The 24083-nt window shown below is 39.4% G+C and overlaps 3 protein-coding genes and 1 long non-coding RNA gene across 6 annotated transcripts; 2 read left to right on the forward strand and 2 right to left on the reverse strand.

Moving 5' to 3' along the window:
• Nucleotides 1–1847: 1847 nt before the first annotated feature.
• On the forward strand, nucleotides 1848–4566 carry LOC120433733. Its single transcript, XR_005608723.1, has 4 exons — nucleotides 1848–1902; nucleotides 1992–2084; nucleotides 3117–3179; nucleotides 3378–4566. It is a non-coding gene; the product is annotated as an uncharacterized LOC120433733 (long non-coding RNA).
• Nucleotides 4567–5148: 582 nt separating this feature from the next.
• LOC116325712 (putative methyltransferase DDB_G0268948) lies at nucleotides 5149–8369 on the reverse strand. Its single transcript, XM_031746686.2, has 6 exons — nucleotides 8021–8369; nucleotides 7762–7922; nucleotides 7277–7493; nucleotides 5996–6099; nucleotides 5567–5704; nucleotides 5149–5325 (listed from the first exon to the last, which is right to left on the reverse strand). The coding sequence occupies exons 1-6, from the start codon at nucleotides 8129–8131 to the stop codon at nucleotides 5229–5231; spliced, it is 828 nt and encodes a 275-aa protein (XP_031602546.1). The 5' UTR covers nucleotides 8132–8369; the 3' UTR covers nucleotides 5149–5228.
• Nucleotides 8370–9767: 1398 nt separating this feature from the next.
• On the reverse strand, nucleotides 9768–16143 carry zgc:162396 (uncharacterized protein LOC555292 homolog). Of its 3 annotated transcripts, none has more exons than XM_031746682.2 (7): nucleotides 15993–16143; nucleotides 13112–13452; nucleotides 12849–13009; nucleotides 12157–12373; nucleotides 10399–10499; nucleotides 10029–10166; nucleotides 9768–9939 (listed from the first exon to the last, which is right to left on the reverse strand). In XM_031746682.2, exons 2-7 carry the CDS (start codon nucleotides 13220–13222, stop codon nucleotides 9849–9851), a joined length of 819 nt encoding a protein of 272 aa, XP_031602542.1. In that variant the 5' UTR covers nucleotides 13223–13452; nucleotides 15993–16143; the 3' UTR covers nucleotides 9768–9848. The 3 variants fall into 3 exon arrangements, with proteins under 3 accessions (XP_031602542.1, XP_031602541.1, XP_031602540.1); XM_031746681.2 differs by having other exon boundaries at nucleotides 13112–13555; nucleotides 15993–16141; XM_031746680.2 differs by lacking the exon at nucleotides 15993–16143 and having other exon boundaries at nucleotides 13112–13663.
• A 2011-nt stretch (nucleotides 16144–18154) lies between these two features.
• Nucleotides 18155–19117, forward strand: LOC116325698 (olfactory receptor 6N1-like). Its single transcript, XM_031746669.1, has one exon. It carries the CDS (start codon nucleotides 18155–18157, stop codon nucleotides 19115–19117), a length of 963 nt encoding a protein of 320 aa, XP_031602529.1.
• Nucleotides 19118–24083: the final 4966 nt, after the last annotated feature.

The following is a 24083-nucleotide window of genomic DNA, read 5'->3' on the forward strand; positions in this document are numbered from 1 at the left end:
GTGCCCCTTAAGGAATTTCTGAGTTCTGTTTATCTTTTCAGAAACATCTTGAAATTGAAATGTTTAATTAGCTTCTGTCAGCTTTGATGTCTGAAGCCCATCGGTGCCTTGGAAAATATTCAGCCCAAGTGAAAAAAACAGCGGCATGTCCCATAGAAACGTATTAGGATTTATCTTCTGCTGCTATGTTGTCTACAAGCCGGTGGCTCTGGATTGTCCTTGAAGGCAGATCTTTAATCTTCATTTCCCTTCCGTGACTCAGATTCTGTCACGCTGCTTGGAAAATATTACAGAAGTTATTATTTTATAACTCTAAAAGACTGAAGCTATGCTCCTCACAGTGCATGTGCTATTTTCAGGTACTCACTTGATTTAATGTCACAGTAATTTGACGTTTTAAGTCGAGCTGTGGAGACTGCTTACCGCTTTTGGTGACTTTATTATCAAGTTACAGCAAAACTAATGAGTTTCCAACTTTAAACCACAGGATACCAGTCATCGCATTTCCATGTAATTATTCGCTTCCGAGCCAGCTTCATTACACAGCTGCCTCAAAAATAAACAAAAACAATCAGCTATATTTATTTATTTATTCCTAAAATTTACAAGCAATTTCATACAGTACACAATCAGCTGAATTGAATTTCAGTGTATTTTATTTTAAATTTTATATTATATTTTTTATATTATATTTATATTTTATTATATTTACCTACATGTACTTAGTACCCGACAATAAGGGGGTAACAAGTCAGGTTTTTACAGAACACAAAGAAATCATTATATTATCGGCCAATTTAAGTAGCTTCTAAGTACAGGGTAAGTAAAAAAAGAACAGTTGAACACAGAATATCCATCATGCATATCAATATAAGGAAGATGATTTTTGCATCTTTATTTTAATAAATAACGATGTAAAAAGGTAAGTCACTCAATAGTACAGCGTACTTATAATGTAGGATGGGGAAATATTGCTTGTTTTCTGTAAAAACTGTGTTGTAAAAGCACTTAAAATGACCGTATATTTTAACTATTTCTTTGGTGACAATTCACAGGTCACCTAAATAATGTACCAGTTAAACTGTTATTGATACTTTATTAAACTGCTGTATGTCGTTTCTACTGGTTTTCTGTGTCCTCGGTGTCCAAGGACGACAGCTAAAAAGAACCTTCTTTGTTATTTCTAATTCATTTTCTAACTGGCACAATAAACATCTATAGTTTATGGGTGAACCATAGATTTGATCATATTTTTTCAGAAACCAAAGTACTGAATAAAAAGAAAAAATAGAGTTTTAACAAAGATTTTTCTTAAATGTCCCCAGAAGTACCCCTGGTCTCTGAATGCACAATAAAGTCATGTCTGGCTGTCAATTCAGATTACAGTGTGACTGCAGCAGCAGTGACATCAGCCCCGGAGGCTCCAGTCTTAATCATGCAGAAACAAAAAGCTACACTTGGGGCTTTGCTCTCCCCACTGGACCAAATGACCCAGATGTTGGCACAGTGTCCACTCAGTTTAAAGGAAAATGTATCCACAAGAACATGAGTAATGCTTGTGATATCATTTTTATACGATTATTATGTCTGTTGCAAACTTTCTATTATCAGCTAGGTTCTATCAAAAATCAGTTACTATTGTGTGAGAAAAAACAATCCATCCTTGTCTGATTCAGGGACCAGGGGTTTTCTTAGAGCGAGAAACAGAGCACAGTGCAGACAGGATGCCAGTCCGTCTCTGCACTAACACTTACACCGATTAGGAGTAATGCTCTGACCGCTGACAGGTGAACTGAATGACACTGATTATCTCCTCATCATGGCACCTGTTAGTGGGTGGACCTTATCAGGAAGCAGGTGAACATTTTGTCCTCAAAGTCGATGTTAGAAGCAGGAAAAACGGTGAGTTTTGAGTCTGACAAAAGGCCAAACTGTGATGTTAGATGACTGCGTCATGACCACGGCTCTTGCGGGGTGATCTTGGTTTATAGGGATCGATCAAAAGTGGTCCACGGAAGGAACAGTGGTAATCCAGTGACGGGTCATGGACGACCAAGGTTCATGGATGCACATGAGGAGTGAAGGTATGGTCTGATCCAACAGACGAGCTTCTGTAGCTCAAAGTTTTTTTTAAAAAAAAGGTTGTGCTGGTTCTGATAGAAAAGTATCTGAATACACAGAAGATCAGTTTTTTGCTTATAGCTGCAGATCAGTCATGCTTATACCTGATGGTAAATACAGACAGCCATCAACCTTGCTGCCTTGTTGGCTTTTCTTTCAGACTAATTTATGTGTGAAATGTAGAAGAATGTTATGAGCTGAAATTCCCTTCAGTAGTTATTCCTGAGCAGAGTAAGACATGTAGCTTAGTGCTGCCACGTGTATCAGGCACAAATTTGTCATGTTAGAAAAAGGCATACTTTTTGTGTCAAACCCATTACAAGCAATCCACCTTTACTCATGTACCATTAGATGTGGTGTTATTGTCGTAGGTGAGCTTTAGGAATACGCGACGTGACATGGCAAAGTGCTGAAAGTAGAAATGTGTCAAAAAGTAGACCTGATGGCAGTATTTGGTCATGCTGTCCTCGGGCATGCGGGAAGCTGATGTGTAACGTGCAGTGTTTGCAAGTACCAGAAAACACAGGCTTACTGTGTCACGAGAGGACTGTTTGTGCTATCTTGTTTTCATTTTACGATGTATGCTCTACAAAATTATTTGTCTGTTATTAATATCCTTGCTTTGGTTGTTAATGCATAACATTTAAGACTGCACAGATGGAAACATGTGTACAGCAGACAAATGCTCATTGTTTGACAGAACATCTCACTTGGTTTGAAGTTGCTCCAGCGCATTCTGCAGAATTCAATGAGAGTTAGTATGAGAGCCTGGCGTCTCTGACGTACAGCACAGAGTTTTCTTCTGTCACAAATCACCGCACACACGCACTGACAAAACTAAAACTCTTCCTGAGCCCCTTTGCTTCTGTTTGATCATTGTATACGGATGGAGGAGGAACAAAGGAGGAGGATGCAAATGAGCTCTAGCTCATATTTGTATATTCAAATATTTGCTTATTCAAACTCTGGGCTGCCTCTTTTTTCCTTTCCTTCAGGCTCGTCTAGTGGTGGTGTTTCCTCGGAGTATGTCCTACTCATCTCATCCTCTTCTTCCGCAGGTCTTTGTTTCGCTTTTTCCTACAGGTCATTATTGCAGATCTAGTTAGGCCAGTAAATCTTCAAAATGTTCCTTAGGCAGATGCTGATGTGCTATTGATGTAGCCTTTGTCATCTTCCAATGTTCTGCAACATAGAGCAACACTGATTTAACATCAGAGTTGAAGATTCTGATCTTGGTTTGTATTCTTGACTTCCAGATGGTCTTCAAATTATTTCCAGCTTTCATGTTATTTTTGGTAATTTCCCATTAAAATCAGAAACTGTTACATAGACACAGACTGTGCCCAAAGATGAAGAGTCTGCAGAGACGCATGCACAGAGTTGTGCAAAGACGCAATTCAAAAGCAGATCAATAAAAATAAATTACTTCAAGCCGACTTTCTGCTAAGCTTTGTCAGCAGCCTGAGTGAACAGATGTGATTTCAAAGGACAGACAGCTATTGAATTCATCCCATATTCTTTAGATAATAGCACAGTGCTTATAATGAGATCTGAATGGAGCCCATGCACTTGAAACAGACAGAAAGGAGGACTCAGATGTGCCACAGTAAATTGTTGTATTTAATACATGAAAGTAATATTATTTACAACTATTATTCTATTATTGTTTAAATCAGCTATAGCCTTCACTACATTAATTATATTAAGCAGTAAAAAATGCCAATAATGCTCAAAGGAAACAAAAAGGTTAAAGGTAAAAAAGAAAAAAGAAAATCATTAAAAAATCCAGAAATTGGAAGAAGAAAATCAAAAAGCACCGGAAGGTGAGAATGTCATGTTTTTTACTGTTTAACAGATGCTGTTAGATACTTCTGCCTCGTCAGAGGAGGAAGACATGAAGATACTGTAAAAATAAAATGATAAAGAGTGAAACAAAATAGAGGTAACTACATATTTTGAGGATGTCCTGTCAGGTTAAAGAAAAAGCAGACCTACTTCAGATTAGGCAAACATGCCTACTTGGCTCTCCTGAGTCAAACCATGATCTCAAGTCATGCCAGCAGCAACAAGTGGCACTCTAACACTGACGGTTTAACACTCCTGCACTGCCAGTACTATAATGTGTTTATAATAAAGGTCCTCAGTTACAAAGTCAGGGTTTATAAGAACGTAATAAAGGCTGTTTAACCATAACAAATATGACAAAGTTACTGTTAGCTCAGTAAAGACAAGAATACAAAAGGATTATTCTGGAGAACAAGCCCATAAATCCACTGTGGTCTGTAATGGGATGAAGGCCGTGAGAAGTTCAAAGGTTTTCTAAAGCCTTGTAGACAAAAGGGTGATATAAAGTCTTAGAGAACTGTTAAGAAGCAATAGCCACTCCAACCCCTTCTGATAGTTAAGGAAATTATATTTTCTCACTGAGATTCTCAGCAAACAAATGTAAGAAAAGCTGCAATGAACTTTCAAAGACTGATGGTTGAAAATAGCTTTAGCACACCAACATTAAGATAACAGGGGCTTCATTTACATCTCCTCCTGGGCAATGAAGCCAGGCAGACACTGATGATGATGATGATGAAGAAACCAAGGACACAGCAGTCGGGTTTTAATGGTGGAGCTTTCCCAGAGTTACAAAAACCTGATCTGAATCGTCTGTCATCAATAGAACATTGATCAATGCCTCCCTCTAGTGGCAACTTATGAAACACCATGAATGCCTCACATGTTTCTCAATCAATATCAATATCAATAAATATTTACACAACCTTCCTGTGCAACTTCTCTATGAAAAGGCTGGTTTTGTAAAAGCTGGATTATTAAGTGTGATGATGAATATCACTCTTATGTTTGTACGGTAAATGCACACACGTGACTTATTTTAGTGAAAATACAGGAAATAAATGATGTCATTAAAGCATTATATAGCACTATTTGTTTCTGAGCTTGCCCTAAATTTTAAGTATCAAGGAGAAACATTTGTGCACAGAGAAGCTGATGAAGAAAAAACAGAAACAGGACATGTTTTCTTCTGGATCCTTAATTAGGTTCATTATTATTGTTATTTTTTATTTTTTATTTTTTTTAAATGGAGGAGACAGGTGTCAGGCTTCCTGTGGTTTGCAGGCCAAAAGGTAGTAATACTTGACAGCCACCGCCACCTCTGTCTCTGCAGAGGTCACCTTCATTACAGACATCAGCCTATGCAGAGAAACACAGGAAGCAGAGCGCATGATAATTCAGCTAGAGGGACTCATTTAGACAACACTGAACGACAGTCTTATACCTATAATTGTGTTTTTTCCACTAACATTATTATCACCCACAAAACCTGCTGACATGTTTGTCATGTTACTGTATGTAATAGATTTTAACACTGAGGAACATTAAGCTGTCAAAACACATTATCATCATTATATATGCTGTGAAGGTCCCAGTTCACCTGTGACAGATGTCCTGGGAGAGTCTGGAGGCCTCCTGCGGGTCGTCTCTCAGCAGAGCCTGATAACTGGAGAAAGACTCCACCAGCCCCATGTAGCTGGACAGAGGCATGGTCTTTCTGTCCCACAAACACTCCTGCCTGTAACACAAAATACACTCGCGGCATGAACACAGTCAGTGGATATATATACAATACACACACCCGTCAGACATGCCAAGGGGATCTTTTTAAAAGTGGATACTGAACATTAAAATAGCTAAAGTGAATTTTTTTAAATATTACAAATTACAAAGCACACAACATCTCAAAGCTGAAAATGCTGTAAAGAATTAAAACGTCTTTTACATTAGTAGTCTGGCATTACATGGTAATCTGCTGCAAAAGCTTCTCTACTAAGAAACAATTAGAGTTAGGATTAGCATTACTTACCACTCCTTGTGAGGGTAGGGAATAGTTTCTAAGGCCTCCCGGTACAAGTTAATAGAGCTCACTCCAAGGTGGGGGCTGCGGTGTGGCTGCAAGGCTGCATAAAACTGGCAAATTCAACAGAAAAGGCCATGAGAAGTATTTATTATGAATTTGTTACTAATATGACAAAGAGCATCAATCAGACATAACTCAGTGATATCCATGTTATGATAACTATGAGCTGTGTGTTACAGTCCACTCAGAGTTAGTGCATCTTCACTGGTGTCTCACTCATCAACTCAAACAGCTGCACCCCTCAGTTCAGGCTGTTTTACCAAAAACCTCCTCTAGATGGTGTTGGAATTAAATAATTTGCAGTGCCTCAATAATGCTATGCTTTTTATTAATGATAAGTGTTAAATAAAGTTATATAGTGTAGTATTAAGTGGACACAGCCCTGAAAAATAAAGGCATGAGAACATGTGTCCTTGGGGAGTAGAAAGCTGCAGACTCTCGCTCACACTTGCCTGGGAAAAATGTGGATAAGAGGGGACTATCTCTAGTGGAAAGTTACTGAGACACTGTTGTTTTGACTAGAATGAGAGCGCTTCTGTAATAAAACTGTTAGGGGCACAACCATTTTGAGATCCAGGGCAACGTGTCATGCAGGAAGTGTTGATATTTACAATGGCAACGCACATCATCTTAGTTTCTTAACAACAAAGCGATCCAAACTCTGATGAGGCGTGTGTCCTTATATTTGCCCGGCACCAAGAGCTGTTTCTCTGGATGATGAGGCGATGAAGCTGGTGCATAAAACGCCACCGAAAGCAGAGGAGATGCTTCCTTTGTTATTATTTATTATCTTTTGGCAGTTGTTAGAAATCACCGTTGTTCACTGCTCACATTACTATAAAATAACATCTGAGGGACACACAACTGCTCCTTCCTCATATATTTATTAGTTAGAGGGTAAAAAAGTCCACCTTAAAACAGACTTTGCACACAGGAACATTTAGTCCTTTTTACATAAAGCATTTCTGTAAGAATTATTTAGTTTAAATGTAACTATTTTAACAGAAATCACCAAATGACTTCACTGGAAATGAATATCAGGCTTGAATAATGTTTAGTCTTAAAGAAAAGAGTTGTTTTATTAATCATATGACTTACTTGTGTATAACTGAGTGCTCGAGTATTTTTCCAGAAATGGTTTTGCTGCATTGCTTTAAAAACCACTAGACTATAAACAGTGGTAACGAGAACACAGCAGTCTATTCTAGGTGGATATTATGCGAGCACCTCTTTGCAGACTTGGCTTAGTGAGTGCGAGCAGCAGTCGGGGTAGCTGAGCTCCATGTCAATGGTGTAGTTGAGCAAGGCTAAGCAGCCGCGGGGCTTCAGGACCCTGTGGACCTCTTCAAGAAAGCGTGGCCTGTCAAACCAGTGGAAGGCAGACATGGCCGTCACCAGGTCCACTGAGCTGTCAGCGAGTGGCAGCTCCTCAGCACCACACTGTCTGAAGATGGAAGAGGAGCAAAGGCCAAATGAAACTTTTGACTGGCTGCAGCATTATTTTTCAGAGTGTTTATGCAGGACTTCTGACAACACGTAGCTCGCGGCAGAGCAATGTAACCCCTGTCCTGTGAAGGCTGGTCATGCTGTGAGGCTCACATTGTGGAACACTTTCCTACTAGAACTGAACAAATGGTGTTTTTGTTTTTTGTTTTTTGTTTCTTTACAGGCAAGAGTTTTGATAAATTCTGACTTGTTTGGTCTTTTCTTACTTGTACGTGATGTTCGGTTCTTTAGCGTGCTCCAAAGCCACTTCCAGCTGGGCGGGACTCACGTCAGTGCCCACCACAGAGGCGAAGTGTCTGGCCAGCAGCAGCGTGCCCTGTCCTGAGCCGCAGCCCACGTCCACTGCCAGCTCGAAGGGCCGACCTTTCTGACAAAATATTCAACATGTTGTTAACGTGCTGTAAATGTTTGATGGCAGTTTACAGTAGAAATGATTCTCAAAGGAGAAGCATTTGTCACACTTACATGTTTTTCCAGGAAGTCGAGCACATGTTGAATTAGATGATCTGATGGAGAGATCCTGTACCTCCAGTAGGAAGAAGCATGCTGCTTGCCTTCAAACAGGCGGTAGGCCATGGTGAGCTGACGCCTTGTTAAACAGCTGAACAAGCATCAGTTTAAATAATAACAGTTACCTAATGTGGTGTTCTTTTGTCGGTGTATTTTTCTTTTTGACCAGATAAGAGAAGTGAAACTCTACACTCCACTGTGAGAATCAGCAGTCAGTCACACACACACACATACGGCACACAAACACTAAAGAGAGGCACACAGTGGAGTGGGAGGTCCCACTCCTTCTGCCAAAACCTGCTTTGCTTCATAATTAGGGCCTTTTAAAGAGACAGTAGTCTTTTTATGCTCCTATTTTTTGCTTGTTGTTATTATAATTGTGTTGTTTTCTTCTTTTCCTACATAATACTGATTTTTAATATTCTAATTGTCTAAATTAAGCCATGATATTAACATTAAACTGAAATCTGGGTCAAGCTCAAAAGCGCCTTGTGAGAAAAAGGTTAGATTACGGGTCATGTGATGGTATGTGCTCCCGTCAGAACCAATAAAAACTCCGGGCTGAGGCAAGAGTGTGTGGCTGGGCTTAGCTTTTTTTCCTTTTTCTCCCAACATTGAGACGTGTGTGTGTGTGTGTGTGTGTGTGTGTGTGTGTGTGTGTGTGTGTGTGCGCATGTCTAGTTTGTGTGTTTAAAGCTAAAGTGGAGTCCTTTAGTACTTCAAATTCCTGTACCAAAAAGTTTTAAATGTAACCTACAACACATATTTTATTTTGTAAGTAATGGTTTCCTCTTTTCCCACGTGTGGGGTACCTTAGAGGAATGAAGGGATTACTTTCATGAAAAAACCTCTAAGGAAGTAATTATGATGAACTTCGGCGATATCTCTTCTTGAGAGATTTACAGCTACTTAGCAAAACACATTTGGCACAGTGAGTTAATCTTGATCCCAGCAGGCCACTTTAAGTTGTAAAGTTTTAAGAGTGAATTTTACATGTGCTTCTAAGGCAGCACAGTGGTTAACACTGTTACCTCACAGCAAGAAGGTCCTGAGTTTAAGTCCACCATCATCTTTCTGTGTGGATTTTGCATGTTCTCCTGTGTTTGTGTGGGTTGTTTCCAGGTACTCTGGTTTCCTCCCACAGTCCAAAGAGTGCAGTTAGTGGAGACAGGTTAACTGGAAACTCTAAATGGTCACAGACTGGTGACTTGTCCAGGGTGTACCCTGCCTCCAACCACCTGCGACCCCAAAAATGATAGGCGGAAGAGAATGGGTGGATTGATTTTACACTACACCTAATAATACCTACACTAAGTAAAAATATTGATTGATTCTGACAGATCCTTATGTAAAAATCTCAGTGAATGCCAGAAATATCTCTTAAATTGATTTCCGTGTGATAATGACAGCCATTCTTTCAGCTGGAACATCAGATTAACTATTGGAAATATTAAGGAAGGGACACTGATATGGTTACAATAAGAGGACAGGCCACCCACAGTGTCATGACCGTTGTCAGACGCATCCAAGCACCCACCCACCTCCACCCCCTGACGTGACACAGTGGTAGGCTGGTTAATCTTCAATTCTTTCTTTCCCCTTATGTAACCTGTGACTGTCCATGTCAGACACCGGTTTAATGAAGTTATTCATTACATAATGAAACATGTGTCCAGTTCAAGAAAATCAGTAAAACACAGAATCTGCTGATAAAAACATAGTTTATTTAGAACAACAAGCTTGTTTATCTCACAGTGATATTCACTGAATGCTGAAGTGTTGATTAATGTGGTTTGCAGGCCAGGATGCAGTAATAATCCAGTTCAAGCTCCACTTCAGTGTCAGGAGATGTGACTCCCATCTCTTGAAGGAACCTGTAAGAAGATCAGTGACACCAAAAAGTTTCAGTCAGATTACAATAACAGGCACGGGCCAGTTAAATATCTGTGTGTGTGCAGGTGACCTCTTCTCCGTGTTGGACAGCAGCTCTTCGGCACCTTTGGGGTCTTTCAAAGTGTAGGCTTGGAACATGGACCAGCTTTGCATGAAACCCACTAGATGCCTCACTGAGATCAAGGACTTTGCTCGAAAACAATCAATCCTGTCGGATCAGTAAAATAATACAATTAATCTGATGAAAAAGCACCAATAATATCTTCTATAAGGCACAAGATTAGTTTTACACACAGCTGACAAAATCATTGCAGCCTAAGTTTGTATAATTGGCAGTGAGTTTCCTGTAAAGCAACAGGTTAATGCTGTTTTTGTGCTTAAGCAGTTTTTATTTAACCATCACAGAGGAAGCATAAAGGCAGGGATGTGTTTGTGTTTACCTCTCTTTGTCTGGAAAGGGAATGGCAGAGTACAGCGGGTCCAGCTTACCCTCAGCTACAGCTACTGGGTTGCTCATGTACGGCTTCAGCGCCTGCTTCACCTGAAAGTGAGTTCATAGAGGTGTGAGATGGTACTGCACCATTTATTCTGTGACAAAAGCTGTCAAAATAGTACATCTCTAAAAGGACAAACAAAGAATACATTAAAGCAGTGAATGGTGGAACTGTTGCAAATTAGTCATCGGACCAAATGAAGTGTGGCTGTCGATACAATCAGGCCCCTGCTGTCTGTCGGCGCTAAGCCTAGCGACTTTACAAAAATATGAGATTCTCAAAACAGTCAGTGCCCAGTATTATTCTTCCACAAGAGACATTTACAAAGTACAAACATTTTAAAATAAAAAGTTTTATAATGCATTTTAAGTACAGAGAGAAGGTTTAGCTTAGCTTCAGTGGTGCTGGATTTTGTTAAGGCACAGAGAATGGCTAGCTCTTTCCCCAAGCCTTTAGTCTATGCTGCATTAGGCAAACTGAAATTAGTTGGGTGTTCCACCTTAAAGGCCAGTCCAGTGCCGGCTGCTGTTTGTGTCTTGGTGTTTATCATTTTTATGTCTTTAATTTTAAATTGCTGTACACTTTTACTTTTATTGTTATTATACATCTTATCTATCCGTACATCTCTGTTTATAGCTCTATATATGTTTGTGTTTGCCTCTAAGTGGATGCAATCGTGTGGCACATGGGTCACATGTGTGTGATTTTATGGGAAATCACAACACAACTTTGCTGCTTTTATTTTTAAGCAACTACTATGTTTTTTAAATGTATGTAGATGTGCACAAAGGAATGGACCTTCACTATTTCTGAAGGTTTCTAGCCCTGAGAGATGTCACAGTGACAAAAGAAAGACTGATGTGGAATGTGAAGTTTTCAATAAGACAAGACTTCTAAGTATTTATGTACTGAAGTCAGAAGTAAAGCTGTGTGGTTTGTTTGTGGAAAGCAGATTTCTGTGATGAAAGATTACAGTTTGAGTCATCAAGAATGAGACTAAACGCAGTGAAATACAAGAACTTCATGGAAGCCGAGCAGGAACAGAGATCTGAAACTCTTCTTGGAAAGCAACAAGAGCAGCGTTTTTGCACCAGGTGTTTTTGTCAGTGCTTAAAAATTAACCACGTTGCTGATGTTGAAACTGAGACAGTTAACTTCACAGACAGTTTGTTGCACTTTGATTCGCTACAGACAGATCACTTCAGGACAGTGTCACTGCTCAAGTTTTATTCTTCTCTCACATAAAGACACGTGTGCAGAAGATGTTTGAATCCACCTTCACATGTGAACAAACACTGTCAGTGATGAAGTTCACAGATCCTCAGTCACAGCACTGAATCTGACTCTAAACAGACCAGATTTCTCTTACTGAACAAGAAAAATAAACTGAAAAATTGCAGCTGAAGTAATTAAACTTCAAAAAAATTTACAAATGACGCTTTGTATGAAGTTAAAAGAATTGGCATTTTGCAAAAACGTGTTCTTTGTCACATTCATGAGCTGATTCACCACTGTCAGGCTCAGACGCTGCAGCCTCTTTGGCAAAGTCGAAGTTTGATTGCCAAGGTGATAACGCACATGCACACATGGATGTTTGAGTAGAACAGGACACTTTCAGGGAGAGATCCAGGAGCACTGAAAGCAATCCAAAGGTGCACACGGGAATGGACTTTAACACTACTCTGATTATCAGTCTGCACCTACCTCTTCATAGATGTTTTTGAGCCTGTCTCCACAGTTCTGGTAGTTGGGTTTGGTGTTAGAATCGCTGAAGCCCAGCAGAGCCATGCAGCCTCTGGGTTTCAAGACCCGAGTTGCCTCTGCCAGAAACCTCGACTGATCAAACCAGTGTGCTGCTGAAGCTGCCGTCAGCAGGTCTACGGATCCATCTGAAAACGGAAGCTCCTCTGCTGTCCCCTTTCTGCAAATGCAACAGACACAACAATACGCAACCTGCCCATGTAAAGGGATACTTCTACCTAGTCAGCTCAAAACCGATCAGCACCATTACATCACAACACCACTGAGTTACATGAAGGGTTTCAGCCATTATTTCAACCCAGTTTTCCTCTTTAAGTTTACATTTCATAAACAGGATGATTGCATGGACTTGATAATACTCAGGAAAATATATTGCAGTGAAACATGAAGGAAGTACTCAACAAGTGATTTACAATAGAAATGTTCCTCAAGCTGTGGACTTGGCAGTTATAAGAGAAATGTGGACATGATCTTGAAAGAACAGTTTGGCATTGAGAAAACTTTTATTTACTTTCTTGCTGTGAGCCAGATAAGAAGGCCGATACCGCCCATGGCATGGTATTGTAAATCACTTGCTCACAGTACTTACCTTACTGTACACACTCCTACAGGCTGTAGCCTGGAAGCTCTCCTACCTGTAGGTGATGTTGGAGTACCCTGGCACAGTTCTGGCCTCCTCCACTTGACACTCACTGATGTCAAGACCCACTACTTCCTTGAAGTGCGGTGCCAGTAGACGTGAATTCTGTCCCGTTCCACATCCCAGATCCACCGCCAGCTCATGTGGCTGTCCCTTCTGGAGTTGCAGAAAGGAGTTTGGTACTTGTTAATGTCTCTCCTTAGGAAAGGCCTTCATATGTTAAGATAATTTGCACATTATATTTTAAGCATAGCATACCTTTTTATCTAAGTACTGAATAATAATATCCTTGAGCCCTGCTGGAGGTGTAAAGCGATACTTTTGGTAGATGGAGGCATGATCCTTCCCTTCAAAGAGCCGGTATGCCATGGAGTTGCCTTTTCACTCTTCTGTTAACAACTGCGGCTTTTTAATCTGGGCTGTAAAGCAGCCTTCTTTGTGGAGCAAAGTTCGCCCGTATTGCCCTTCAGCCTCTTGTTTGACTTTAACTGCTTTTCTGTTAATGAAGCTTCTGTATATCTTCTCTTGTCTTCTTGCTACAGCCTCTGTTAGAGCTGCTTTCTGTCCGGACACACACTGCACTCTTGTTTTTTCCTGCACTGGCGTTTTTCCACATTAATCAAAGCATTAACAGGAAGAAAAAAAAAATCACTGAACTGAAGCTGCAGTCTCACACATGAGAGTAGAGATATGTTTAAAACACTGAGGGAAGAAAAGCAGAAAGTAAAACTGATGCAGAAAAATGCTTCTTACGAGTTAAAAGGTTCCTCTGAAGCCAGGAACTAAACTCGGCTGCAGATTTGCTAACAGTGCACAACAGAGGCAGGGCCTCTTACTTAACCCTTTCATAGGACAATTCCTACAGATTGTACTGTCTCATACTGGAACATTAACAAAATAGAAATAGTTTTGAATGAAACTTTGTAGGAGTGCAGAGTTATGTTAACAATCCAGTAATAATTCATTTGGCTTACATCCATCAAAGTGTTCAAGCTCCAGTTAATGATTTATTGGTTAAAAAATGCCAAAAGGCCTCATAAAAATATCATGTCACATTTGACCTCTGACCTCTGCTTTAAGGTCAACAGATTCACAATAATGTCACAATAATGCATTATAGAGGTATTTAAGACTATGTTTCTTACTGTCATTGTTTAAATTAACAACATGATATATGAGGATTCTAAATATCACTTTGGACCTCTGACCTCTTCTTCAAGATCATATAAGGTCAAACTTTCAGAAAATGTCTTTTGCTTTGCTTAAAATTCTACTAACTTTGTTTGTGCTGGCAACATTTAGGACGTTATAATCTTATTAAGGAATTCTTTTTTCTACCCCAAAATGTGTTATATCTTCAAAGAAAGTATTGCATAAGATACTATATAAGTTATTCATGTTCAGTTATTTACAAATTAATACCCATTACCAACGCCTACATAATGTTCATATAGTCAAAGTAAACGTCTGTCATGCTACCTTTATCTGACATTTACTACACTACAAACAAAACAAAATGAATATACACAGTATTATTAGTAGTAACACTGTTCCATTAAAAGTCAATACTGCTATGGGCCCTTTTATGTGTATACAGTGTAGCATAAAAGTGTGAAATAAAGTTTATGGCTGCTGCCATCGTAGATTTCCACAAACAAGTTCATTAGGTCAGTCAGCTGGTTTCACTGTATGTTTGTCATAGTTTGTGATCCTTCTCTTGACCACTTACACTGAAAAACATCTTTGTTTTGATTTGGTAACCCAGCACAGCCCTCTGGGCGTTGCAAAGTGTGTATAATTGCTCTTGTGGGATAATGAAGGTAATGACCTGTTGACCATTTCCAACTTGAGCAGTAAGCCATCCCATGGGCTCTCATTAATTTCAGCCTCATCAAACATTGAACCAGGAGATAAATTAAACGTTATTTGACTACAGCTTACCCAAGTTCACTTTACTGACACTAATCCCCCAAGCTCTGTGTTTTAGCACCTGAAGGAGATACACGTGGGGGTTCATGGCCGTGATGGACATCTAGAAGGGCCGAGGGACTCGCGCAATTCTTTTCAGTGTACTTGCATCATTCATGCCCCTGTGTGTGTTTTTGATAAGTTGTTTTAAAAGTTTATCCTAAAGACGCTTTGAAACGAAATAGATTTTGTCTGTCCCAATGACTTGGTCTGTCCTAATAAATCCTTCATGTATGTGAATCCATCTTTAGTATTCCATTATGCATCACTGTATCCACCTAAATACACATATAGCGAGTTCAAAGTAAGGACTTGTGTTAAAATCCTGCTGCGATGTGATTTGGAATATTGGGCCTGTTAAGTCCTTCCCAAATAAGCATCATCAGTTATTTCAGCCCAGTTATCTCAAAACAACATAATATATGTTTACTGTAGTCCACCATTTCAGAGGATCAAAAGTAATTAGACAAAATTATAAGTTATGTTTTTAAAATGTGGATTAAAGTCCCAGACAAAGATTACTGAACATCAGCCTCGAGAGGCTCTGTCAGGCCTTTACTGTCTCTCTGCATTCTGCTTTGTTTTTAATACCTGAAAATGTTCTGTGAGGTTGAGATCAGGTGACTGACTTGCGCATTGAAAAACATCCTATTTACTTTTACAGTATGCATATAGTATAGTCCTGTAAACTTTTGTCCTGCTGAGATCATGAGCTGTTCCTTTCTTTCTCTACATTTTTCTTCTTTCAATCTTGTATGAATTCATCTTTGTTTCAGATTTTGTGTCCCCCCTGAACTGTTCAGGCTCTTTTACATGTTTTTTTCTGGATTCGCTGCCCCTGAATGTAACCAGTGGCTTGCAGCTTGTTGTAATCCCTCTACATGTAAACCTTCTTCATCAGTGACACTTTCGTCGCTGTCCTTGGCCTTGTTAGATGTTGTGAAGGGGTCTTTCCATACACATAGAAATAATTCTGTTATCATGTGCTCAGTTATCATTGTGTCCTCCGGTGCTGCTGAGCTGACAGCGCTTTACTTCCTTTAACCCTTTGAAGCCCATCAAAGCGGACACGATCATATTTGCATATCTAGCATTAAACCCTGAAGAATTGCAACCAAAAATTCTGGAGCAATATTTTTTTTTGCATAAAAAAACGGAGGGTTTTACTTACATATCACGCATTCAACTTATCCCAGGCCGCGGTTTCCTTCCACTTTGGAAAAATCGCGTAAAAACCGCTGGCAGCAACAAAAACATTATAATCCCGAAACACGTTTTGCCGATCTGATCAGCTGCTCATGGCACTTCCTACATTGGAATAAACGTCATCACGTTGTGACAGTACACATGTCTGCCGTTACTCAGCAAAACCGGAAGTGACGTCATATTCGCGGGCTATTTCTCTCTTTTTTCCCTTCTAGGGCCTTTCAAAAATTAACTGGTGCTATTGAAAGTCATGTTTAACTTTATAGCTTCTATCACCAGCAGTTAGTTACCCACGGTCACAAACCTGTCTCTTTAACACAAATCTCTAGTCAGCCAATCAGAGGCATTGTTTAAATACAGCGGCCTCTGACGTCATTGGCCGTTTCCAGGTTCAAACTCTTCTTCCTTTCCCAAACCTAAACAAACAGTGAGATTAAAACAATCTACAATTTTTCACCTTTAATAAAATGATCAGTGTGGCTGCTCTCCCAGGTGTTACAATAAAGTTGAACAACCATGAAAAAGAGGATTTATGAGGCTTAACTGAGTTAGAAGTTAGCAGGAAGTTAGCTCGCTGGTTTCCATCTAAAGATGATGTACCATGTTCTGATTAATGGATTTCTAAGAAACTAACATGTACTGTTCTGCTATCACGTTATGCATAAATAAAGATGGAATAACTAAGCAGCAGCAATGTCTGAAGGGTTATTGAAGTTGGGCTTGCTGGCATATATTGGTGTGCTACCTGGTGGCTAGTTACAAAACTGTGGTTAGGATAATATGAACACATTAGCACAGCAAAGATGGAGGATGAGTGTTTTCTCTTTTCCACTGAATGTCAGGGTCCCTGATAGTCACAGACAAATGCAATCATATGGCAAAAAAGACACTGAAAATGAACCAAACTTCAGTCAAGAGAACATCTGACTCAATGAGCTTAGCCATTAATATGTTGCTGTGTGGTTTGGATTACTCGCTACAAAAAAATTCCTGTTCCTAAGCTTCATGTACAAATTAAAATATTTGCCTCAGAGTGAAGCATTCAGTTATTTGGTGTCTTCCAAACCATGAGCACATGGGCTGCAGTTTCATCACGAGGTCTTAAAAATTGAGCTTAAAGACACACATGAATAGTGCTATAAAAAACCCTGGAGCGGCCAACAATCCCCAATGATTATTTTGAGAGGCTTGTTTATATTTAATAAAATAAGATCACAACACATAAAAAGACACCAGCCTTAATGAATGCAGTGGGAACTTGGACCAGGAAGCAGGGTTGATACCATCATGACTTACCAAGCAGACTGTTGCTGACCATGTCCGTCCCTTTACGACCACAGTGTGCTCATCTTCAGATGGCCACCATTTCCAGCAGGTTAATGTGCCGTGTCACAAAGACCCGATCATCTTGGTTTCCTCCACAGTCACCAGATCACAATCCATAAGAGCACTGTTCAGATGTAGTGGAATGGCAGGTTCTGCATCATGGACGTGCAGCAGACAAACCTGCAGTAAGTCTGTGATGCTATCATATTAATATGGACCAAAAGCTCTGAAAAAACATTTCCAGTGCCTTTTCGAACCTCCAAAATGAAGAAGTAAGGCATTTTTGAAGTAAAAAAAGGCTCAAACTGGATATGAACATGGTATAACTGAGAAAGTGTCTGGTGAGTGTATCATTATAATAAATAAACTGTGTACTTATTTATTTTTATTTTATTTTTGTACACAAATGCTATCATCAATAATGTAAACTATCATTGTTTTAGATTCTCCATGGAGCGATGACTCTCAGCTGCCGTCATACATTTTTGTGTGACTACTTAAAGAGGCTCTCAGCACTGCTCTTAAACCTCAGTGGTTACCTGCTGTTCCACAGACCACACACACTGACAACACAAAGGACTTTCAGTTGTGGTGAGGCTTAAAAAACACTGAATTTATATTTTAAATATAACTGAAACTAAAAGTTTTTCCAATTTATTTTCTAACTTATCAGGATTTATTACAAATATCTTTTAACTTGTTCATGTTTTACATAATTGATTGGTTTGAAAATATTTCTGTTGTATTGTGTTGTTCTGTGTCGCTCATCTACCGTGGTACTGCCCGTTGCTTATGGGGTAAATGGAAAACAATTCTTATCCACTATATTTTAATCTGACAATGTTTGTGAACATAGGAAAGTTTCGCTACCCAGCATTTGTCTTGTTTTTACTCTTGTATACTTTTATTATCTCAGCGAATCTTGTCATAATAGTGGTAATATCAAGAAAGAAAGCCTTACATGAGCCTATGTATATTTTTATTATGTGCCTCTCAATTAACTCTCTGTATGGCTCTGGTGGATTTTTCTTCAGATTTCTAAGAGATCTTCTGTCTGACTCTAACTTGATTGAACGTTCGGCTTGTTTCACTCAGATCTATATCATATACACCTATGCATCCTATGAGCTTACCATTTTAGGCATAATGGCATATGATCGCTTTGTTGCTATATGCCAGCCTTTGCATTACCACAGCAAACTAACTTCAAGGGTGATCTCCAAGTTGCTCGCTTTTGCATGGATCTATCCAGCCTTTTCAGTTGCAGCCTGTGTTTATTTGGCTTCCAGACTTCCAATGTGTGGCAATAAGATACCTAAGGTATTTTGTGCCAACTGGCCTGTTGTAAAATTGTCGTGCGTCCCTACAGTGATCAATAATATTATTGGCATGTTTGTGAGTATAACCACAGTGTTTCTGCCACTTGCTTTTGTCTTGTATACATATATGCGAATTTTCCTTGTTTGTAGGAAGCGCTCTTCAGTGTTCAAGAGCAAAGTCATACAGAGCTGCCTGCCACACATTGTTACTTTTATCAATTATTCAATTACTGTGTTTTGTGATGTTGCCCTCAGCAGAATTGACCTTGAAGAGCTGAATCCATTTCTGGCCATCGTTCTGTCACTGGAGTTTGTTGTGATTCCCCCCATTTTGAATCCTCTCATGTATGGTTTAAAGTTACCAGAAATTAGAAAGTGTATCCTAAGAAAGTTAGTATGCCTAATTAGATACATGTCACATGACAAAGAAAATAGTGTAAAATAACCTGTGCCATTTCTAATTAAAAGGTTCTTTTACTATCAACTATTTAATGATTAAATAATTAAATAGGGATTATAGTTTTGCTAAGAACGACTTTCTTTTAATATGTGAGTAAATGCGGATAGATTCATGTTTCAGCATTAATATTAAAGCATGTTCCAGTGCTGTGACTGTTTTAGACAAAGAAACTGAAATAAAGAGTTGAGTTTTAAAAAACCCATTTGTAATACTTATGGTCATATGCTCAATACATATTATTAATAAAATGTGTAAATTCAACAAGAATATATGTGTTTTCTTGTTTATGGACAACAAATTACTTTTAAGGAGAATGATTAATAAATGTGATATTCTCCAGCAAATGATCAAATTAGGATTTTGTTAATTTCTTAATTTTACACACTTTAACAGCTCTGTCACACAGAAAGAATTCATACAGCTCCACATTTATCACTCACATTTTCACTTTTGGCAGAGTCAAAGTCAAATCTCAGACCAAGTTATCTAAAACTGTTTTATGCAGACTCACTCCAATATGCACTGTAAATTAAATATTGACAGTTTTAGAGCATTTCACAGAGAGAGAGTTTAATGTTCTTTTAAAATTAGCAAGAAACTATTATTTTGAATTTCTTTAAAAATAAGTGAAAGTGTTTCCTCCGGGACCATGACTAAAGGTTAATGCACTTCCTCAATGCACGCACCTGATTCGGTAAACATGTTCTAGCACTTGTAACAAGGTGTTGCAGGCAACAGAAAAGTGTGAAAAAGTATGAAAATACTGTTGAACACAACACAACAAACCATATCACCAGTAATAATCTCCACAATTAAAAGCCTTGGATAAGACTGTAGAACATGAGACAACACATTTGCCTACAGTGAACGAAAAATGTTGGGAACCACACAGAGATGCTGAGCTGGGGGTGGATGTGAGGGAGCCACATATGTGAGGTCCACCATCACACCATCCCACATGCTGAGCCTGTGTTACAGCTGTGTTTCACCGATGTTACAAATGCTATCAGGATTCTTGCTGTTTACAGAGCGATGGGTTCATATCCTGACTGGATTCTCCAGACAGAGACTTGAAGAATTTATGCTGTAATTAACTTCTTCAGTCCAGACATTTGGAACACTAGCTTTATGACCTGTGTAACTGGAGTTATGTTTATAATTTAATGTATGAGAGGTGGTACAGTGGTGCAGTGTTTAGCATAATACCTCATAGCAAGAAGATTCTGGGTGACCTGCTTGTCACCTGGACCTTCTTTGTATCTGTACATGTAGATGCCCGTTGTGTTTCTCTGTGACAGACTGCTGACTTGTGTCCCTGTATCAGCAGTGATATATTACATCTGTGTGGTTACCATGTTTGCAGCTGCATGAAGGTTGTGCAGTGGTAGGCATATAAGTGTGTGTATATAACAAAAGTATGTGAAATAAAGAACTGGGTATGTGAAAACCTGAAGGTGAATGGTAAATGGTAAATGGCCTGTATTTGTATAGCGCTTTTACTAGCCCCGCCTAAGGACCCCAAAGCGCTTTACATACCCAGTCATCCACCCATTCACACACACATTCACACACTGGTTGGAGGCAAGCTACAGTTGTAGCCACAGCTGCCCTGGGGCAGACTGAGGTGAGGTCCATAGTTACTGGGGAGGACTCACAATTGAAAGTGCTACTGCTACAGTGGCACCAAATGTCCTTCAGTTGAGGGCAGAGCGACTGCCTGACCTGGCTGAGACTCTATACTGGCACAATTGTTAGCCAAACTTGCAGAAAGCACTTTTCGCTCTACCTTTAATCAAGTAATTAAAGTTAATGGTCAGCTGATGTGGGCTGATGCAGTACAAACATTTTTTATTGACTGGGACAGATTATATCAAGTGAATAATGACACTTTGACAAGATAAGAGAAGACTGAGTTATTGGTGTCGAAAGGTTGTCAGGAAATAATTTTTCAGGCAACTCATTACAACCCTATGGCTGGTCATATGGGATAGAACAAAACTCTGGAAAGAATAATGGCCTGATTTTATTGGCCTGGTATGAATGCCAGCTGGTTAACCTGACAGCCATCCAAAAAGTGCCATTGCATCATCCTTTACCACTCATGGAGGCTCCATTTGAGTGAGTTGGCATTGTTGTGGTAGACTATTCAACATGATATTCCAAACAAGTGCCCCTTCACAGTCTTTCTGCAAAAAGTGGGCATTGGAATTGGAACCAGTCATTGGACCCTTGTTGTTTTCAGTGTAGGAGGTACCTCAGCCCTCCATGGAATTTTCTCCCTTTTGGCAAAACAGCAGCTGTATGATAGAGGAACTAAACCAGTCACCTTTTACTGGGAGATAAAGTGCTTGCATTACTCCCTTCCTCTAGCTCCAAATTTTTGCCAAGTGGCGAGGACTCTTTGAAGTCACACAGCGACTGGCTGATGTTGACTGTGAGGTGTTGCCATGTGACAGGGGTTGAGCAAGACCAATTTGCCATCTCAACCTCCTAAAAGCACGGAGAGAGGAGAGCCCGTCTCTCTCTGGGTCTAGAGGTACTAAATGCCATTAATCCCACTCCATTTCTGATATTTTTATTACTTCCTTAAAAATAAATAGGCATTAAAGCTAAATGGATATAATAGTTCTACTAAGAAGAGCTTTCTTTTAATCATGTAATACAGACACAGGTTTAAGCAGTAATGTTAAAAGCATGTTTCTTTTTTTGAATTGGAAAAAGGCTTTTAATGTATTTAGTAAATACAGTCAGTTATCTGCACTCTAGTGACAGACAAATGGTTTGTGTTATAGAGTGACATGTTTCAGATAAAGGAACTTTGATTTTTAAAAGATACCTATCATGTCAAATAAATGTTGATATAAATTTAAAAATTAAATATGAAGATTTATGGTATTTTTGACAAGTTTATGGACGAGAAAACACTTAGAAAAATTGACCATTAAAAATGTGATATACTATTCATTTTTGTTAATTTCTGAATTTAACTCATTTAACAGATCTGTCAGATAGAAAACTTTCCTAGAGCCTGAAATTTTCACACCTCCAGATATTTCACAAAGTAATCTCACAGCAGGATGCAAGCACAACAGCCAACTTCTAAAACATACTTCTGCAGACCATCTCCCATCCACCACAACCATCTGTGCAGCATATCAAAGACACTGTATTTGTGTAAAAAGATTACTATTATTTACATTTTTTCCAATGAATTTGCAATACACTAACGCACTTCTAAAAAGCCCTTCCATATTATTCTGCACTTATCCCATTTACGCTTTAACCTTGTGTTGAATATAGTTTTGTAGAAACTAATCATACTCGTGCATCTTTTGTGCTTGTGCTGCATGGGTAGGTATGATCAGCTGCACTTGTCTCCAATCTGTGTAACTACAGTCAAGATTGCTGTTTCCAGGGAGAGTTTTTTTTTTTTTTTTTAAATCTGTCATGTGTCTATATTTCTGTGATCAGTTAAGCACTAGTAAAGCAACCACTGAGAGATGGATTTGGCCATCATGGACTTGACCATAAGCTCACAGTGTCTTACCCTAAAGCAGGAATTTTAATTTCTATGTCCGTGAGTCTGCTTGGGTCCCACTCACATAATTTCATCATCAGACAGTTTAGGATTAAAACTGTGGTTTTACTAAACCACAGGATAGCTACCTCATGGGCCAGAGCAGAGAAAAACATAGAAGCTGACTTTTACTGTGGCTCATTAGTGTAGATTAGTGGAAAATTACGGTGTGTTCCATTAAGCTAATTAGTGTGGCAGTGCGATCAGCTAGCTATAGCAGACTGTGGCTTAGATTTCCTAGGGGGAATTTGACCCTTAGAAAATTTATAATGTAATGGGACAGGCAGACACTCTACACACCAAACTTCACACTCATGGTTCTCTTCAATAAAGGAACTGTTAAAGTGGACCCACCACCAGGGAGATCCCATGGCTGCTGGCTTTCCTCCTGTAGGCCCAATCCAGCAGTTAGGAGTAAGAAAGGGAGACAAGACAAATGGAGAAAGAGATGGTAAATGGACTGGTATTTATATAGAGTTTTTCTACACTAACAGAGCACTCAAAACTCATTTTACTACAAGCCATTTCACCTCACACACACGTTCATAGAAATGCTTTTTTCTGTACCTAAGCCCATCGTCTAACATTCGTGCACACACTTATCTGCTGATGAATGCATCGGGAGCAACTTGGGGTTCAGTATGTTGCCCAAGGATACCTTCGCAACTCAGCTAGCTACAACTAATTTCTGCCTCCAACTGAAAATGAATAGCCACACTGCAAACAAGGGTGTGGATGAGCTACTATATTACTTATTATGTAAACTAACAAGATAGAAGAAGAACAGAACATGCAGCCTACCTGCTGTCACTTAAAATCCGATTAAAACCATCTCGAGTGGTAACAACACTTGTTAAAAGTCCATGTAACATGCTCCAAAGAAGGCAAAGGAGGGAATGAGTAAAAGGAGAAACCTCTGTGGCTTCATCCTGAGGGAAACGTCACTTGCGATTAACTTGCAGATATGCTTCTGACTTGAGCAACACTGAGGGAGAGACAGCAAGAGAGAGAGGGGGCGAGAGACAGAGCGATCAAAAGTAGCCATCTCAGCTGACTACTTTTGATGTAGAGAAATACTGGCTTTACCTCCAGGATGATCACACCCCACACCTTCTCTCTACCTGAATTATGATTCAGTGGTGACTCTGCATAATAACTTGCAACATAACTGGACACCCCACTTAACCCTATGCTATAACCTTCCACACAAATAAGACTTGTGGGCTGAGCCGACCCGGCTTGTAGTTTTTTGGGAGGTGCACATCAGGTAAGATTAGGTTGAAAGTTATGGTGTAGGGTTAAGACAAGCAAACACAAAATGCAGTCTCTAAATAAAGGTATTCAATATTAAGGGGAAAAACGTCCAAACTTGCA

The sequence above is a fragment of the Oreochromis aureus genome, linkage group 16 (genome assembly GCF_013358895.1).
Source record: "Oreochromis aureus strain Israel breed Guangdong linkage group 16, ZZ_aureus, whole genome shotgun sequence".
NCBI lineage: Eukaryota > Metazoa > Chordata > Actinopteri > Cichliformes > Cichlidae > Oreochromis > Oreochromis aureus.

What these genes read in the sequence shown, in the direction of transcription:
- zgc:162396 (XM_031746682.2), bottom strand. Translation starts at nt 13,222, where the DNA reads ATGGCATACCGGCTCTTTGAAGGGAAGGATCATGCCTCCATCTACCAA. An exon ending in TACTCCAACATCACCTACAG is followed by an intron (nt 12,374 to 12,848) that starts GTAGGAGAGCTT and finishes TTGCATTTGCAG; the next exon opens with AAAGGGGACAGCAGAGGAGC. An exon ending in CTGTCCAACACGGAGAAGAG is followed by an intron (nt 9,940 to 10,028) that starts GTCACCTGCACA and finishes ATCTTCTTACAG; the next exon opens with GTTCCTTCAAGAGATGGGAG.
- LOC116325712 (XM_031746686.2), bottom strand. Translation starts at nt 8,131, where the DNA reads ATGGCCTACCGCCTGTTTGAAGGCAAGCAGCATGCTTCTTCCTACTGG. An exon ending in GAACCGAACATCACGTACAA is followed by an intron (nt 7,494 to 7,761) that starts GTAAGAAAAGAC and finishes TTCCATCTTCAG; the next exon opens with ACAGTGTGGTGCTGAGGAGC. An exon ending in CCCTACCCTCACAAGGAGTG is followed by an intron (nt 5,705 to 5,995) that starts GTAAGTAATGCT and finishes TTTGTGTTACAG; the next exon opens with GCAGGAGTGTTTGTGGGACA.
- LOC116325698 (XM_031746669.1), top strand. Translation starts at nt 18,155, where the DNA reads ATGGAAAACAATTCTTATCCACTATATTTTAATCTGACAATGTTTGTG.